Source organism: Tetrahymena thermophila (genome assembly GCF_000189635.1).
Source record: "Tetrahymena thermophila SB210 genomic scaffold scf_8254659, whole genome shotgun sequence".
NCBI classification, from domain to species: Eukaryota; Ciliophora; class Oligohymenophorea; order Hymenostomatida; family Tetrahymenidae; genus Tetrahymena; species Tetrahymena thermophila.
The window spans coordinates 646,095-665,036 of record NW_002476426.1 but is presented as its reverse complement, the minus strand read 5'-3'; the positions used below and the strand labels follow the sequence as shown (position 1 = coordinate 665,036).

Genomic DNA, 18,942 nt, shown 5'->3' with positions numbered 1-18,942 from the left:
TAACATTCGAAAATAAATTTTATTAAGTATTAATAACTATAAATACATTTCCAAATATTAAGTTTTCATTTGTAGTAAATTGCGAATATAAAGATATTTTAGACTAAATAAAAGTTTCTATTTCTTTTGATTTGAAGTCATCTCATAATTCCAAATTTTTATTTTTGATATTACTTTTGAAATAGAGATTTATTAAAATATTCTCCAAAAAAATTTTTTAATTGCTACAATTTTTTAAAGTTTTTAAAAATCTAAAAGATTTGAAGCATTTGCTAATATTTTTAATGAAAGAAAAGTTTAATTTTTTTGTTGAAACAAATGATAAAAAGAGTATTTTCTTTTAGTTGGAATTATTCATGTAAACTTTAATTTATATGTATGGTATTCGTTGGAGTAAAAAGGAAATAAAAAACTTAATATACCTTAATTAAACGATGTAAATAGATTCTAATAAATGAATGAATATTTGTTAAATTAATTAAATTTTGTAATTTATTACGGATTTTGTGGGCAAAACTTAATGATTTACATAATTAAAGATTGTGTGAGAATGCATCACTTTTTATTTTATAATTGGAAATTAATATCAAAAAATAACTGCGTCATAATCTTTTAAAAAATACAATATTTAATGAATACTAAAAAATATCTACAACTCTATTTAATAGTAAAATATGATTTCAATATTCAATTACAATACAATATTTCGATGTTTTGCTATTTAAGTTTTTAATTTAAAGAGAAGTGAAAACATAAATCTAGTAATTTACCATATTTTCAACTATCATAATTTTAGTAATAGCTAAAATATGATTATTAATTTAAAAAGAGCTATCGTCAGTTAAGCATTACATAATTGTGACTAAGAAATCGATTGCAAGGATATTTTTAAATAGTACTATAAGAAAAATAAGATACAAATATTTGGAAAATATTTATTTGTAACATCATATCACAGCATATATAATAATGACATATAATTTAATACTAGACTTTTTATACATATTTTATTCACTTTTTATTAAAAAAAATAAAATTTAAAAGACCAATCAGAATAATTTATTTAAAATTTTCTGTGATCATTTATTTTTTTAGGACTCAATAATTGAATTTAATTCAATCGAATTTTTTCACTTACACCGATAATCTATTTTTCAATTTAAAATCGAACAGAAAATTTAAAGAGACAAATTGTATGGTATTAGATGTTTTGAAATTAATTGTTAATATAAACTTGAATAGATTTTTTATTTTAAGGAATCTATCTAATCAATCAATAACTTCCATACTCACTATATATCCTGTTATAAGTAGCAAATAGCTTTCTCTGTATAATAAAAATAAATAGTTAATAAATATAAAAAATAAATTGCTTCTTAGAAAACAGTAAATAAAATCGAGTACCAAATTTCAGCCATATTAATAAATTTAAGCAAAAGCTGTAAATTATAAATTGTTTAAATAAAATGAGAATTATTATAGTGTTAATATCGTTATTTATAATTTAAATAATTAAAGGTATCATTAAATATTTAAGTAAATATATTTCAATATCCAAACTCTTTTATAAAAAAAGCTGTAGAATAAAATTATGAAGACTAACAGTTTTCTTTCTCTCCTTTAATTTAATAATTTGATATAAACTAAGTATAGTTTTACTCTAAAGCCTTCGAAAATCATATTAAGATCTTTTGTTTGTTTGAGCCAACTTTAATTTAATCTAGACATTTTGTTTTCCATTTTAGCTTTTAACTTAAATCTAAGTAATTTATTATTATTAATTATTTATATCGTGGATTAATTTATTTTTGAAAAGATTAAATAAGAAAATAAGATGGATAATGGTGTATTTAGATCAAGCTATTTAGTCAGGAATAATTGAAGAATAAGGAATATAAATATTTTAACTAAGTACTAAATACAAATCAAACTAAAATACAATTTTATCAGATCACCTCAAATAAATCGAAATGACTTTTTTTATTGATGAACAAGAAATTAATCCAACTACTTTAGTTGGTTAATTTGAATTTTTATAGTAAATTTCTTATAATCATAAAAAAATATTCATTCTTAAAAAAGAATTTAAATATTAAATTTACTAAAATTTAACTTAATAAAATAAAAAGCTTGCATATTAGAGAAAATTATGAAACTACTAGTAAAAAGTTTAGACTGTTGTAAACAAAAGTGTCTGGAGCTTGCTCTATAGGTTAATTTAAAAATAAAGATAGTACTTGCGGTACTTGTACATCAAATTGCAATTTCTGCTCAGATAGTGGTTCTAGTAGTTGCTTTGTTTGCAAAGATACTTATTACTAATCAGGAACTAATGACTTTTTTAGAGTAAAAGGATCCTGTTCCAATGGATCTTCAGGTTGTGGTTCTTATCATACCAAACTTAGTGGTAAATGTTGTCTTTACAATTGCAAAAGTTGTGACTAATACGATAAATGCTTAACTGCAGGTACTAATTAAATTTTTAACTATAAAAATAATGACCTGTAAACAAAATCAGGTGTTTGTCTAAGTTCTGTTAATTTATATAACGCTGCTTGCGTTTGCGCTCCTGGATAATATAATAATAGTGCTAGCTCTATTACTTGCTCTGCTTGTCCTACTAACTGCAACAGGTGTGGAAAGCCTTCAAGTACAATTATATGTGTTATATGCAAGTCAGGATACTATTTATCTTCATCAGGAAATTGTGTTCAATGTGGACCAAACACATTTACATAATATTTATTAAGGGATGATCTTGCAGATGAAGGTAATCCTTTTTCTTATTGCTTAGACTGCGACTCTTCTTGCAATGGATGTACTAATTATGATTAATATAGTTGTATTGATTGCAAAGCAGGGTGGTATAAATTTGTTTAATTGGATGGTAAAACAATATGCATGGATTGTTAAGCTAGTTTAGGATATTTTGTGAAAGGCGGTCAGTGTTATCAATGCGGACCTAACTGCTAAGCTTGTAATCAAAATTTAGTATCAGAATGTACAAACTGTTTGTCTGGTTTCTATCTTAAAGTTGATACAAAAACATGTGATCCCTGCAATTTAGATTATTACTATAAATCTGCGAGTCAATGTCTTAAATGTGTTGATAAGTGTAAAACCTGTACTTCAGGAACATCTTGCACTTTATGTGATACAGGATTTTTTGTAAAAGGAGGCAATACTTGTGATCTATGTAGCTCAAATACAGGTTTTTATTAAGATGTTCCTAACAATAAATGCTTAGCATGTGCATAATTTTGTCTAAATTGTACTGGTGGTTAACCATAAAACTGTACTTAATGTTAAACAGGCTACTATAAATATGATAATAATACAGAAAACAATCCTGCTGATGATTATTGTATTGACTGTAATTTATCTGGTGGATATTTTCTTGATGGTACTACATGCAGAAAATGTTTAGCTAATTGTTAAAAATGTTCTAATAAATTAACCTGTGATCTTTGTAATACAGGTTTTTATGTAGACCAAACTACTGGTACGTGTATATCTACATGCGATTCTCAAGGAAATTATATATGGAACGGAACTCATTGCAAAAAATGTGATCCTGACTGTCAGACATGCAAAGGAGGTGCAAAAACAGATTGCATTAACTGTGCCCCCTCTAAATATAAATTCGATTAAAATAACACTCCAGGTGATACAAGCGATGACATATGTGTAAAGTGTGATCAACTTTAATAATTTGTTGATATTGATAATATATGTAAAAGATGCGATCCTACATGCTAAACATGTAACAGCACTGCAAATACAGGATGCATTAAATGCTAATCAGGTTTAAGCAAGAGAAATAATGTTTGTCTGAATTGTTCAACCATTTAAAGTACCTATGTTGATATCGACCAATGCAAAGATTGTGATCCTTCTTGTAAATCTTGCTCAAAAGCAGGAAATTAATGTGATGTTTGCAAATCTGGTTTTTCTAGACAATCAAATAGTTGCATAGATTGCTCAAAACTTTCAAATTATTATGTAGATTTCACAATTAATAAAACAGAAGGAGAATGCAAGTAATGTGATTCATCTTGTGCAACTTGTTCTGACGGAACCCCTACTGGCTGTAAAACCTGTGCAAGTGGAAAATATAGATTAGGCAACTTATGTGTTAGTTGTAATCTAGATAAATAATTAAAGAATGATAATACCTAAACCTGTGATTCTTGCGATTCTTCATGTAAAACATGCTCTGACATAACATAGACAGGTTGTATACTCTGCGACGATTCTAAATATAAACTTAGTAATCTATGTATAGACTGCACTTAAGATAAGTATTTTAAAAATGCATAAACAAAAACTTGTGATAAATGCTTTCAGTCTTGCAAAACTTGTTCAGATGCTCAAGAAACAAGCTGCTTATAATGTGATACTAATTTTTATAGGTTAGATAATAAATGCGTAACTTGTACATAAGATAAGTATTTTTAAAATTAATCAACTTAGACATGCGATTAATGCCATCCATCATGTAAATAATGCTCAGGTTCTTCTGAAACTGAATGCTTGAAATGCGAAGTTGGATATTATAAGTTAGGAAATAAATGTGTTTAGTGCAATTAAGATAAATATTTTAAAAATGAAAACACATAGACTTGTGATTAATGCCATTCTTCCTGCAAAACTTGTAGTGACTCAACTAATCTTGGTTGTTTAGTTTGTGATGATGCCATGAAAAGATATTAAGATGGTACTTGCTAAGTATGTGATCCAGCTAATTCACCCTATTTTATATCAGGTAATAATTGCTTAAAATGCGATTCTTCCTGCTTAACATGTACTGGTGATAAAGATACCTAATGTACTTAGTGCAGTAATCCTGCATATAAAATAAGAGAAGTAGTAAATTAATGTATGCCATGTCCTGATAGTTACTTTTCGATAAATAATTATTGTTACAAATGTCATTCTTCCTGCGAAACATGTTAAGGTTCTAATGATGATAAAAGCTGTACTAAATGTAAAGCAGGATTTAATTTCCATTAAGATAATACATGTAGTGAATGTTTAGTAAATAATAAATTTTACATCGATGCTAATGATAATGTATGCAAAAGTTGCGACTCCACTTGCTTGACATGTACAGGACCTAGTAAATTCGAATGCAAAAATTGTGATGGAACATTAAAAAAGCTCAAAGATAATACTTGTGTTGATTGTCCATTAATAGGATTCTATGTAAACGGTGAAAGATGCTACAAATGTGATTCCACATGTAAAACTTGTGATGGTGAAAATGATACTAGTTGCACTCAATGCTAAGATAATTTATATAAATTTATTGATGACGGAAAATGCAAGACTTGTAACAAAGAAGATAAACTATATATCGACACTCAAGATAATAATATTTGTAAGCACTGTCATACTACTTGTAAGGAATGCTAAAATGGAACAGATAAAGGCTGTACTATTTGTAATGATAACCTTTATAAAATGAAAGATTAAACCTGTTAAACCTGTCCTGATCAACACTTTTTCAAATAAGGAGAGTTTTGTATGGAATGTGATTAATCTTGCCTCACATGCTCAGATAGCACTAGCAAATGTAGCAAATGCGACAATACTAAAGGTTACTATTTTGAAGAAAATAATTACTGTAAAATATGTGAAATTGATAAGTCTTTTTATATTTCTGGTGAATTTTGCAAACCTTGTTTCTCAAATTGCGGTACATGCTTAGGCGGCTTATCTACTGAATGTAAAACTTGTTTAAATCCTACTGAAAAAATGATGCCTGATAATAGCTGCAAGGTTTGTCCAACTGATAATTATTTTATACAAGGAGATAGATGTGTCCCATGTGATCAAACTTGTAAATAATGTCATGGTGCTTCTGCAAATGAATGCACACTATGCTAGAATGGATAGTATTTATTTAAAGATAATTCTTGTGCCACATGCCCTAGTGAAGGTTATTTTATAAAGGATATTAATTGTTTTTAATGTAGTTAAAATTGTAAAACTTGTACAAATGAAAATAATGATGGTTGCTAGTAATGTATGGGAAGTAAAAAATTAGATAAAAATAATGTTTGTATAGATTGCCCAATAACTGAATTTTACTAAACACCTACTTAATGTCTTGAATGCCATTAAAATTGTCTCACATGTACTAATGGAGGTATTTAATTGATTTTATTTTTAAAAATTAAGTTAATTTAATTTTTTATATTAATAGACTCTACAAGTTGTTTAACTTGCAAAACTGGATTTAGAAAAATGTTAGATGGTAGTTGTCAAACATGTCCCTTAACTAATTTTTATGATGATGGAATTAATTGTACTCCATGTCATCCCTCATGTGAAGTTTGTAAAGGACTTACAGAAAATGATTGTTTAAATTGTCCAAGTGGCAAATATTTTATGCCAGATAAAACTTGCAAAGTATGCCCAGTAAATAATCAATTTTACATAGATGGCTTATAGTGTGTACCTTGTTTTGAAGGCACATGCTAAACCTGCTTCGGAAAGGAAAAAAATTAATGTTCAACATGTTAATCAGGACTCTATTTATATCCAGATAATTAATGTGGAAGTTGTAGTGAAAATTATTATTTCAGGGATGATCAAAATAAGCTATGTAAGAAGTGTGATCCATCTTGTATGACTTGCCATGGAGTACTTGATACTGAATGTGATTTATGTGACACAAATAAATATAAATATCCTGATTAGAAATGCAGAGAATGTGATATAAATAATAAAAAATTTATTTCGCAAACAAATATATGCTTAGATTGTGATAGTTCTTGTAAGACTTGCAACAACGAATAGCCAGATTAATGTAAATCATGTGAAAGTAATTTATATTTTAAAGATAGTTTATGTTAAGTTTGCCCAGATGAGCACTTCTTCATTTAAGGGACTTAGTGTTTGAAATGTGATAGTACATGCTTAAAATGTTCAAATAGTAAAGCAACAGATTGCATATCTTGTGTTAATAATACCTTTATTAATGAGGATTCTTAACTTTGTAAACCATGTGATACTACTAATAAATATTTTTAAGATGGATTTTATTGTAGAAAGTGTCTTCCTTCATGCAAAACTTGTAATGACACTAGCAAATGTTTAACATGTGATGATGGTTTGTCCTTTATGGAAGATGGTACTTGCAAAGTATGCAATACTGATCATGGCTTCTATATAGAAGCCAGTACTAACACTTGTAAAAAATGCATTTAAAACTGTTTAAAATGTTCAAGTTTAACTTCATGTGATGTTTGTTAAAGTGGATTTATTTTAAGAATAGATGGATCATGTGGTAACTGTGATTCAAACCAATATGCTGATTAAAATTAAAAATGCTAAAACTGTCATTCATCTTGTGCCACATGTAATGGTCCAGATGCAACGAATTGTTTAAGTTGTTCAAATAATTAATTATTTATCAGATTAGATACTAAACTATGTGACAAATGTGACTCTAACTAATATGTTGATGGAAATAAATGTGCTAATTGCCATTCTGATTGCGCTACTTGTTCAGGTCCTCTTGATAAAGATTGCAAAACATGCTCTAGCAGCTCAAAATAATTTTGTGATAATGCAAAAGTTGTGGCATTTGGAAAACAGAATAATAACCCATCTTTAACTTGTGAAAAATCTTGTTTAACTTGTAACTCAACATGCAAAACTTGTTTTTCTTCTACTGCTTAAGGATGTATGGATTGCTCTATAGGAACACTCAAGACAGATTTTTCATGCTCTGTTTGTGGTAATGGAGAATATTTAGACTCATAAGCTAAAACATGCAGGAAATGTTCTGTTAATTGTAATCAATGCACAGGGTTAAATTAATGTACTCAGTGCAAAGATGGATATACAAATGTATCTGGTAAATGCTACTCGTGCCCTCCTGGATAATTTGTTGGTAATAAACTTTTATATTAATAAAACTAATTTTTAATTAAAAATAGATGTAGATACAAAATGTAAGTAATGCCACTCCGATTGCAAGACATGTATTAATAAGAATAATACTGACTGCTTAGTTTGCAGTGATTCTAGCAAATTTTTAAATTAAAATAATTTATGTGTTGATAAATGCGATCTTGGATATATTAGGCACACAGTTTTAAATAAATGTGTTAGATGCTAATATAAAATGATAAACGGTAATTTAGAATGTCTTGAAGAGTGTCCTGACTAAAGTGGATGTTCTATTACTTGCTTAGACAATTCTTTTAAATTAAATGATTAATAATGCTAATGCAACTAAAATTATTAGTTTATTTAAAATTCTGTTAACAAATGTGAGATCTAATGTGGAAAAAATGCAATAAAAGTTGATTAAAATACATGCCAGTGTTAGGATTTTACTTATGAATTTGTTCCTTTATCTAAAACAACCTGCCGTGTCAAGTGTGGACTTAATGCAGCTAATGTAGATGAAAATACTTGTGCTTGTAAAAATGGCTTTTCATTCAAGCCATCTACAAACAATACTGTTTGTTAGATTGATTGTGGGTTGAGTGCTTTTAGAGTAGATGAAAATACTTGTTAATGCAATCCAAATTACAAATTTACTACTGGTTCAAAAATAAATTGTGAAATAATTTGTGGTTTCAAGGCTTCTCAAATTGATAGCTAAACCTGCGGCTGCGAGAAAGGTTATTCTCTTGTACCTTCATCAAAGACAGAATGCTAAATAGACTGCTTAGATAATACTGACAGAGTAGATAATAATACTTGCAAGTGTAAGTCAGGTTATAGCTTTGTTTAAAACTCTTATGTTTAGTGTTAAATTAATTGTGGTCTTTTTGCTTAGAATAATGATATTAATACTTGTAAATGTCTTTAAGGGTACGAGTATCAGGCTAATTCTTAAATAGATTGCTAGCTAAAATGTTTAGATAATTCAGCCAGAGTTGATGCTTCGACCTGTAAATGCAATGATGGATTTGAATTTGTTAAAGATTCAAATTCTCAATGTCAAAAAAAATGTGGTAATTACGCAAAAAACAAAGATTTACTTACTTGTTAATGTCAGGATGGTTATGAATTTGTATTAGGCAGTAGTACAGATTGTATGATAACATGCGGTAAACATGCATCAAGATTAAACAATGATACTTGTACTTGCGATACAGGTTATCAATTTGTTTAAAATTCCTAAAGAGAATGTTAAATTACTTGTGGAAGAAATGCATCTAATAAAGATTAAGATACATGTATCTGCAAGAACGAATTTTAATTTGAATAGAATTCAAATACTGATTGTGAAATAGTGTGTGGTGTTAATTCCTCACCTCTTACAAAAGATTTATGTCAGTGCAACTCAGGTTATGAACTTGCACCTAATTCTTTAGCAAACTGCTAATTAAAATGTGGTGCTAATGCTATAAATAAAGGATATGATCAATGTGTCTGTAAAACTGGATTTTAGTATCAAAGTGGTTCATAGATTGCTTGTGAAATTACTTGTTTAGATAATGCATTAAGAATAGATGCAAATACTTGCTAATGCAACTCTGGTTATGAATTTATTCCTAATTCTTAAGTTTAATGCAGAATAAAATGTGGTAATAAAGCAATTAATAAAGATCTTAATACTTGCCAATGCTTACCAGATTTTTAATTTTCGTAAGGATCGTCAATAAGCTGTGAAATATAATGTGGAGCTTTTGCAAAATAGATAGATTTAAACACCTGCTAATGTGTTAAAAGTACTTTTGCTTTTATTCCAGGATCATAAACTGCTTGCTAGCTTTCCTGTGGTAATAACGCTTTAAATCATCCAACTAAAAATGACGAATGTATATGTAAAGAAAACTTTTAATTTGAATAAGGTTCAGAAACTAATTGTGAAATAGTATGTCAAAATAATGCTAAATAGAAAAATAAAAATGAATGCTCTTGTACAAAACAAGGTTATGAATTTTATCCTGGATCTATAGTCAAATGCAGAAAAAGATGTGGGGATAATGCCATATAATTTGATGAAAATAATTGTCAATGTCCATAAGACTTCTAATTTGTTAATGGTTCTGACTCAGATTGCGAAATAAAATGTGGAAAAAATGCTAATAGGATAAGCTCAAAATAATGCTAATGTATAGACAAATTTGATTTTATAGAAAACTCTATTACAGATTGTAGAATTAAATGTGGTTATAAATCAGTTAATTTAGATGATCATAATTGTACCTGCGAAAAAGGATATTATGCCCAACCTGGATCTTTGACTGAGTGTTAACGTTTTTGTGGACCACACTAAGTGAATTAAGACAGAGAGAACTGTATTTGTGAAAAAGGATTTGAGGCTGTACCAGGTGTTGCACCACTTGAATGTAGCATAGTTTGTGGACACAAATCTGTAAAGGAATCATAATTTAAGTGCAAATGCGAAAATGGATATTAATTAAAAGAAGGTTCTCTTTCTGAATGCAGCGTTAAATGTGGGTAAAATGCTATTAATGACAAAAATAATAATGACATTTGTGTATGTAAGGATGAGAATTATTAATTTATTATAAACTCAAATATTGATTGTGAGTTTAAACCATATCAAGAAGCATCATTCAGTGCATCTAACTTAAAGTACTATAGTTCTTTTTATATTATAACTGGCTTGTCATTTTTTTCTTTTGGTTTGCTTTTGGTTGCTTGGAAATTAGATGCCAGGGATATGCTCCGAGTTATTCCTTCGAAATCACATTTGCCAACTTTTTTCCTTGAAACTTCATAAATAAAAGTTTCACATCTAGTAAATTTTAGCAACTAGCCTAGTAATATAAGAAACGATGATGAAAAAGCTCAAAATAATTAATATAAAAGAAAATAGCATATTTCAACTATCCTTAATGCTACTATAACAATGAATCATGACTAAACAGCTCCACTTGATTTTTCAGATTTTGATAAAGCACAAGAAGCAAAAAACGCTACTACTATTTAATAATTAAACATTACTATTGATAACTAAGAAGCCACTAAAAATTAACTTGATTTTAGTGATTTCGACAATAATCCTGAAATGTAGAAAAAAATAAATGATAGTAAAATTTATGTAAGTACTAAATAGAATTCCTCAATTTTAATGAATAATTTAAATTCTTCTGTTTTAAACAATACCAGTTAATTATAATTAGACTAATAAAATGTGTTAGATTTGAACTAATCAGCAATAGCTTAATCTCCTAATTAAAAGCATATGAAACTATCATCACCTGATCAACTAAAAACAAAAGCTACTCCTGTTTTAAACACATCAACTCCTTTCCCTTATACATAAAAATCTAAAACTGAAAAAGGAACATCATTATTTGCAATTATTTGGGTAAATAATCAATTAATTTAAATATAAATTTAATATTAACTTAATTTATTAAAAGTTTAATCATGAATTTGTTAGTATATGGACTCGCTATGATAAAGATTTATCTAGATCTTTAAGATCTTTCTTAATCCACTTGAAATAGATATTCTAAATAGGGATAATATCACTCTTACCAATTGTAAATTATAATTTCTAACACTCAATTATTAATTAATTTTAATTTTACTATATACAGTAATAGATTGGAATAGGAATTGTAACAGCATTTGCAAGTTCTATTGTATTCTTGGCTATTAAAAAACTCATAAAATTATATGGAAGTACTAAAAGTTTAGTGGCAAGAATCTTAAAATATAGTATTTTATTATCTTTATCAGGCTTACTTTATTTAGCCAGTATCTAAAAACTCATCGACTAAACCTCTCATAAAGACTCTTTTGGTAGCCATATGATATCCTTAGCATTTCTTTTAAGTACTGGATTAGATTAAATAGTAATCCAACCTATAATAGCTTTAATTTCTTATAAAATGCAAATGAATAAAGTATTTGATCTAAGCCCAACTAAAATATGATTTTTGATTTACATTAGTAGATCAAAATCAATTAATATTCTAAAAAAATTTAAAAACTTATTTTCTAAGATATTAAATATTTTTTTATTTTTTAAAATGTAAAATTAAAATAATTACTATCTCTTTTTCGTAAGTTTTTTAAGTACTTAAATAATTTTAACTACTTAATCCTTATATTATATTCAATTATTTTTTTATTATAATATATTACATTATATATACATCAATTAAAAAATTAAATATTTGTAAATTTCAGAATACATGATAATATATAAAAATTTAAAAAAAAATAAAAATAAAATATCTAAAAGCAATTAAAATTGTATCAATAAAAATATATATATAACAATTATTTAAATGATATTTTAATGTTTATCTTTCAATTAAAAAAGTAAAAAAATTTCATAATAAAATATAATGAGCATAATAATTAAATTTATCTATATTTAAAAAATACTTTTTATTTATTAAAGAAATGATTTAGATAAAGAACATATATTTGATAATTATATTCTTTTAACAAATGAGCAATTTTATAAAGCTTATTTCATAATTAATATTATTTTTTGTACTAATTCCATTCATTTTAAAGTTGTTTTGCCCCTTATGAAATATATTAGAAAAGGTTTTTTGCCTATTGAATTTAATTATAATTAGAAGATACTTAATTTTACTAAGTACCAAAAGTAGATTTTTATGAATCGTGATTAAAATATTCATATACATAAACATCATATCCTTCATATTCCTTTCTTCTCGTGAAAATAACCCACCATCCTTTGTTTCCTTCCTTAAATTCATAACTTTCTGGATCTCTAGAACTAGAAGAAATTCCATCAATAATATCCTATAAAGAATTCCAGTTATAACCATTAAGTTTATCACTTAGCTGATGTAAGGATCTATTGCAATTACTAATAAATTCATTTATTTTGTTTTTAATTACTTCTTCATCTTTCAATTACTTTTACAAAAACAAATCCAGCTATGCAAATTTTTAAGATAAATTAGAATTTTAAAGATTTATTTGAGAATCTAATTCCTATTTGTTTAAACCTAGCTCAAATATATCTATAAATGATTTTTCTAAGATATTTTCAAGGCTATTTAGCACCTTTTTCTATTCATTGAAGCAATCTTGAATTACTTTTTCAAAAATTTCAGTGTTCTCTTTTTTTTTTTATACTTATGACTGAAGGAGGATTTGAATTAGATTTTTGTTGAGCTTTTCATCTTCAAAATATTTCTTTAAATCATTTTTTGATGATTAAGTTGCATAAATGTTTTAAACCTTTATAGAAAATGTATTCATTATTTTTTTCTTTGTGTTTAATCTAAATTCATTCATTTTTTATTAAAATTTTTAAATGGATGAGTCTACATACTAGTCAATTTAGTTTAAAATTACAGAATTCAGATTTTAAGAAGAGCAATCTTTCAATTAGGTATAAATATTTTAATTTACTAGAGGAGGCCAATTATAAATGATCATAGATTAGTCGTCGTTTAATATTTCATCTAAAATTATACAATTTTGAGGTAAATTTTGAGCCTGGAAAGAATCAAAATTTTCAATTTTAATGTCATATTATCCTTGTTCATTGAAGGATAAGACTTTTTTTTGAAAAGGATTTTTATTCATGTTATCAGCTTTTTTGTTATGATTTTTTATTTCTTATTAAAAAACAAATCTTTACAAAATTGTTTATAGTAATATTGGTATTTCTTTGGTATTTTATTCTCAAAATAACATTTACTATAGACTATATTTTTTTACTAATCAGAATTAATTGCAATTTACAAAATTTAAAATATTTATAAAAATAATAATAATAATATATTTAAATTAAAAATGACGTACTAAACAATACTAATTCCAAAATATAATAGGCATAAATATACATGAGAATAAAGTATCAAATATGTTTTAAACAATATAAGATTACCATGGTTTCTATAATTAAAGACTAAAAGGTAATGATTAATTTGTAAATAGTGAATATATTATGTGAATGATATTTATTTATAAATGAATATGGACATTAATTTTTTAATTGAAATTACATTATCTAATTTGATATAGTAAAACTATAAAAATTATATGGAATATAATTTTAAAATGTATTTTATCTTTTAAAAAAATAAAAAACTACTAAGTTAAGTTAAAAATGTTTTTGAAATTTATATTAAATTATTAGAAAATCTTCATAATTAGAAGATAATTAGGACTTATTCTAAATTACTTTTAGTCAAAAATTTATTTTATAATTTGAAAGCAATTAGTTGTGAATTTATCTCTGAATAGATTTGAACAGATAATTTAACATTACAGAATAAATTTTTAAAAGCCTAATTTTTTACATATTTTATGATCAAAAATTTATCATTAATTTATCTATTTCTTAAAAACCTCAAATATATAATTATGAAATAAGCAAATTTAACAAATATATTAGAGAAATATATAGAGGAACCAGGTAATTTAAATGTCTAGTATCAAGAAAAATAATAGGAAAATAGCTAAATTGTATTCTTAAATAACAAAGATAAAAACGAAAGTTAAGAGTTAGCTTTTTCAAACGCAAATTTGCTTAATTATACATGTTTTTTAAGTATTAATTTAGATACAGCTTTCTATGAAATAAATAATAGACATATATTCAAGTACGTGTTTTATCCTAACTTAAAAAGTATTCAGATAAATATAAATTAAAATAGTAGTCGCTAAATTAATTTTAAGTATTTAAGTGATATGTTCAACAGATTTTAAAATCCTCAAAAAATTTTCGTAAATTTAAGTAGAGATGGTTTTACAAATCAAAACTCTTTCGAAGAATTAAATGGCATTTTCAAGCAAAATAATAAAATTTAAGAATTCACATTAAGCATTGAACCTTACAATATCAATAGTTTAAATTAGCTCAGTTAATTATGTAGCGCAATAGAGAATTGCAGTGAGTTATTGAAATTAAAACTCATCATTAAGAGTTAAAAAAATATAATGAATAAGTAGGGTATTTCAATAATTCAAAACACTTTACTTAAATTAAAAAATCTTAGATCAATAAACCTATATTTAAGCAGTTCTATTGATAATCTTAATTTTAATTTACAATTGAGTAAACTTATTTCGAATGTCACCCAAATTAAAAAGTTTGATCTGTTAATAGACTTTGACAAAAAGAATCAACTAGCTTCTAAAGAAGGAGTTTTTTCCATTTTTAAATCTTTTAGTTAACTTACAAATCTACAAAGTTTACGATTTTCTATGAAGAATATATATGTGAATCCAAGTATTTTAGAAGAATCTTTTAACTTACTACCTCCTCTTTAAGAATTAGCCTTTTATGTAAAATATCCCTAGATAGATAATGAATAAACTAAATGCATTTGTTTTAAAAAACTGTTTCCTTGCTTTTTTTAGAAGACAAATTCTAATATTTAACTGCAATCAGTTAATATCTTTAAAAGCCTTAACTAGATAGAAAATTTGTCATTCTCTCTTCAAGATGTAAGTGATGAATAGCTAATAGCATTAGGCTTAGGACTAAAGAGTCTAAAAAGAGTAAAATATTTATCTGTTTTTATAAATCCTTAAAGCTAAATATTCAAAAAAGAGTTTTAATCTAATTCAACTAAACTACTCTATGACTTCTATGATTAATATATATTATAAGGAAAAATAGAATCAGAATTAGGTATTTGCTGCTTTGCATAGGGTTTATCAGTTCTACGCTAGCTACAAACACTTAAACTTCAAATTGAATAAATTAAAATAAAAAAACAAGGATTAGCTGCCTTATCACAATGCTTCTACAACTTAAAAAATTTAAATAATTTGTATATTAAATTAGGAAGTGACTTTAGTGGATAAAGTAACTTTTTAACGAACGTAATGTAAGGTTTAAAAAATTTAAATAACCTTAAAATATTACAATTAGAAGTAGAATCTTTTATTTTTTCAACTTAAAATACTGAGGGGTTAGCTAAAACCTTTGAAAATATGTTAAATTTAGAGATTATTAGTTTATCATTTACTAAGAGTCCTTATTATTTGCATGAAGACAATTAAGTAAGTTGCTTATCTGATATTTTTTTAAAGTTATAGAACCTCACTTCAATTAAATTAAAAATTGAGTATCCTTAATCAGCATAAATGATATCACAATAGCTTGTAAACCATATTAAAAATGCAAAAACTATTTATTTTGAAATAAAAGATACAATGTCAAATAAAAATGACATAAAAACTTTTATATAAAATATCATTTAAAACTAACAGATAAATTATTTATTTTATAATCTTTATTTTGATGATTTTTAGAATACATTTGAAAAGTATTTTAAAAGGGAGTTCCAAAAAAAGCTTAAGTTTTTAAACCGGCTAGTTAAATATTCATACAAAAAGTGAAATAAAAAAACAAACAAAAAATTATTTATTTATTCAAAATATTTAATTAGTAATTATTAAATTGTTGTAAAATATTTTAAAGAAGAATCTAAGTATTATATATTTTATTTATTATTGTGCTTAGCTATTATTGCTATTAAATATACCAACAAAACTATTAATTTTGACTTACTTAAAATGTGTTAAAATATCAATTTATTTGATATTCAAAAATCATTTTTTAAATTTAAATTTATAAATATATGGTTAAATTTTTTAGGAAATACAATTTGTTGAAATTAGAAAAAATAAAAGTTAAAAATAAATAACTCTAAAATTAAATTAAATCACTTTCTTTAAATTTATTCTATTCATTCATAAAAAATTTAATTGTGTGATTTCATCTTTGTTACTTAGTCAAAACCATGCTTAGAAAGACTGTAATTTTTTCCACTTTGATTCCAGCCAATCCAAGGAAGAAGTGGATCCATCATTAAACATTGGTTTACTAAAACAGTACCAACATTTAATTTATTGCTCATTTCTTAAACAATTTATTAGTTATTTGAGAAAATAGAAGCTGTTAAGCCATATTTTGAATCATTAATAAGACTAATTGCCTACTCATATCCCTTTTCAACTTTTATAATAGGAAGAACAGGTCCAAATGTTTCTTCTTGAACGATATCCATTTGATTAGTGACGTTTGTTAATATTGTTGGGAAATACCCTCTTAATCTTGCCAATTAATCCCCTTAGTTAAAATCTGTTAAAGGGAATTCAATAACTGATCCTCCTTTTTAATTTAAAACTGTTGCTCCTTATTGTATTGCTTTATCTACCTATTTTTTTATAAACTAAGCATGGTTTTTTAATGTTAAAGGCCCTACTTCTATCTAAGACTAATTATTGTTTAATGTTTCTTTTTTATTAATTTCAAGAACTTTGATATTCTAAACGGCTGCTAAAAGTTTTTCTTAAAATAATTCTAATATTTCTGAATCACAATAAACTCTCTCAATAGCACAACACGATTGACCTGAATTAGTAAAGCATCCTATGATAATTTGCTTAACTACATCATCTAAATAGTTTAAACACGACTTATGGATGTAGGCAGCATCTTTTCCTCCAAGTTCTAGAACACAATTTGCCCAAGGATTAGCATCTATACATTCCTTTTGAACTTTCAAGCCAGTTTGAATACTTCCTGTAAAGCTCACATATTGCGAGTATTTATATAGTGTTTAAAAATTTTTAAGATTTGAGGTATAAACATTTTTAACTAGGTTTTTAAATTAATCAGAAATGCTACTGGCAGCTTATTCAAAAATTTATTCTATATCATCTGCTACTCCTACTGTTTAAGGAGAAGGTTTTAATAAAACATTATTACCAGCTAAAAGAGATGTCATTAAAACGCTTGAAGCAGTAAGTAATGGATAATTCCAAGGAGAAATAATTAGAACTGTTCCAACTGGATGCTTCGATATAAATTTAATAAATTTTTTTCCTTTTTTTACTTAGTTTTCTAAAATTTCATCTTTTAGAGCTTCATCTGACATATCAATTAAAGATTTTATTCTATGAATAGTGGCTTTTACTTCAAGTTGAGATTCCTTAATCGGTTTGCTGGTAAATTGAGAAATATTTTTTGAAATATCTTCACTTTTTTCTTTTAAAATATCATTAAAGTTTTAGCATACTTTTTTCCTGTCCTATAAAGGTAGTTTTGACCAGACATTTTAAGATTTTTTTCCATCTTTAGAAATAGAAATAATTTAATCTAGACTTAATTCTTACTTTTCATAAACTACTTAGTTCGTTAATGGATTTCTTATCTATATTTGGTTTAATTCTTAAAGTGTTGCAAATCCTCTAAATAACTATATAGTATTCTACACTTAGCTTTATTTAAATACCTTAAATCTGAGTGAAGAAATCATTTTTAAGATTGGATTTAATTTATTGATTTACTTTAAAAATAGTGTTAATGCAATTAATTTTTATATTTTAAGAATATAATGTAGATATAGTGATTTGAAATATTTTTGATAACAAAGATTTTTATTTAGAAATTCTTGATTGTAAAACTAATCAAATATTTTTTATAAAAACTTATATTTAAGATTTTTATAACCAATTATTTATTTTTGCTACACAAAATAAATACCTATCAAAATATAAAAACAATAACTCAAGAATTATGAATTGAATAAGTTTAGGTAAATCAATTTAAACTTTATATTAAACAAATATTTTTTTTATTTAAAAATTATTATTTTTAGACATAAAATATTAAATATGTTAAAGTTATAAAATGTAGCCAAATTAAAAATAAATTTTCATATTTTTAAATTCTCTTAATTGTTTTGATTTATTGATAAAGTAATTTCTTTTAAAAGATTACTAAATATACTTTTTATTTTTCTGAATTATTTTATTAAATTATACTATAACAATGCAAATAATTTAAAAATTTTTTAAAATTAAAAATCAATTTTCATACTTTTAGATTTATTTGTTTTTAAGTAATCTTTTAGTATTTTTTTATTTTAAAATAATATAAAATTTTCTTATTTAATTTACTTTTGTTATTTTAATTTCCAAATTTAAAAGCTTTTCTGTTCAGTGGAAAAGGTTTTTTAAATTAAAGATGAGTAAATA

At 25.2% G+C, this 18,942-nt stretch overlaps 4 protein-coding genes across 4 annotated transcripts; 2 read left to right on the top strand and 2 right to left on the bottom strand. All coding sequences in view use genetic code 6, as the record gives it.

The window, feature by feature from the left end:
• Window positions 1–1,466: 1,466 nt before the first annotated feature.
• On the top strand, window positions 1,467–11,885 carry TTHERM_00047400 (zinc finger lsd1 subclass family protein; the record flags this gene model as incomplete). The annotated part of the gene is made up of 8 exons (XM_001014735.4): window positions 1,467–1,518; window positions 1,577–1,763; window positions 1,817–2,038; window positions 2,130–6,151; window positions 6,209–7,903; window positions 7,950–11,311; window positions 11,367–11,489; window positions 11,547–11,885. The coding sequence occupies 8 exons, from the start codon at window positions 1,467–1,469 to the stop codon at window positions 11,883–11,885; spliced, it is 10,002 nt and encodes a 3,333-aa protein (XP_001014735.4).
• A 547-nt stretch (window positions 11,886–12,432) lies between these two features.
• On the bottom strand, window positions 12,433–13,542 carry TTHERM_00047390 (hypothetical protein; the record flags this gene model as incomplete). Its single annotated transcript, XM_001014734.2, has 1 exon — window positions 12,433–13,542. The coding sequence occupies exon 1, from the start codon at window positions 13,525–13,527 to the stop codon at window positions 12,433–12,435; it is 1,095 nt and encodes a 364-aa protein (XP_001014734.2). The 5' UTR covers window positions 13,528–13,542.
• Window positions 13,543–14,886: 1,344 nt separating this feature from the next.
• TTHERM_00047380 (hypothetical protein) lies at window positions 14,887–16,296 on the top strand (the record flags this gene model as incomplete). The annotated part of the gene is made up of 1 exon (XM_001014733.2): window positions 14,887–16,296. One exon carries the CDS (start codon window positions 14,887–14,889, stop codon window positions 16,294–16,296), a length of 1,410 nt encoding a protein of 469 aa, XP_001014733.2.
• A 350-nt stretch (window positions 16,297–16,646) lies between these two features.
• On the bottom strand, window positions 16,647–18,221 carry TTHERM_00047370 (NAD-dependent aldehyde dehydrogenase family protein; the record flags this gene model as incomplete). The annotated part of the gene is made up of 1 exon (XM_001014732.1): window positions 16,647–18,221. The coding sequence occupies one exon, from the start codon at window positions 18,219–18,221 to the stop codon at window positions 16,647–16,649; it is 1,575 nt and encodes a 524-aa protein (XP_001014732.1).
• Window positions 18,222–18,942: the final 721 nt, after the last annotated feature.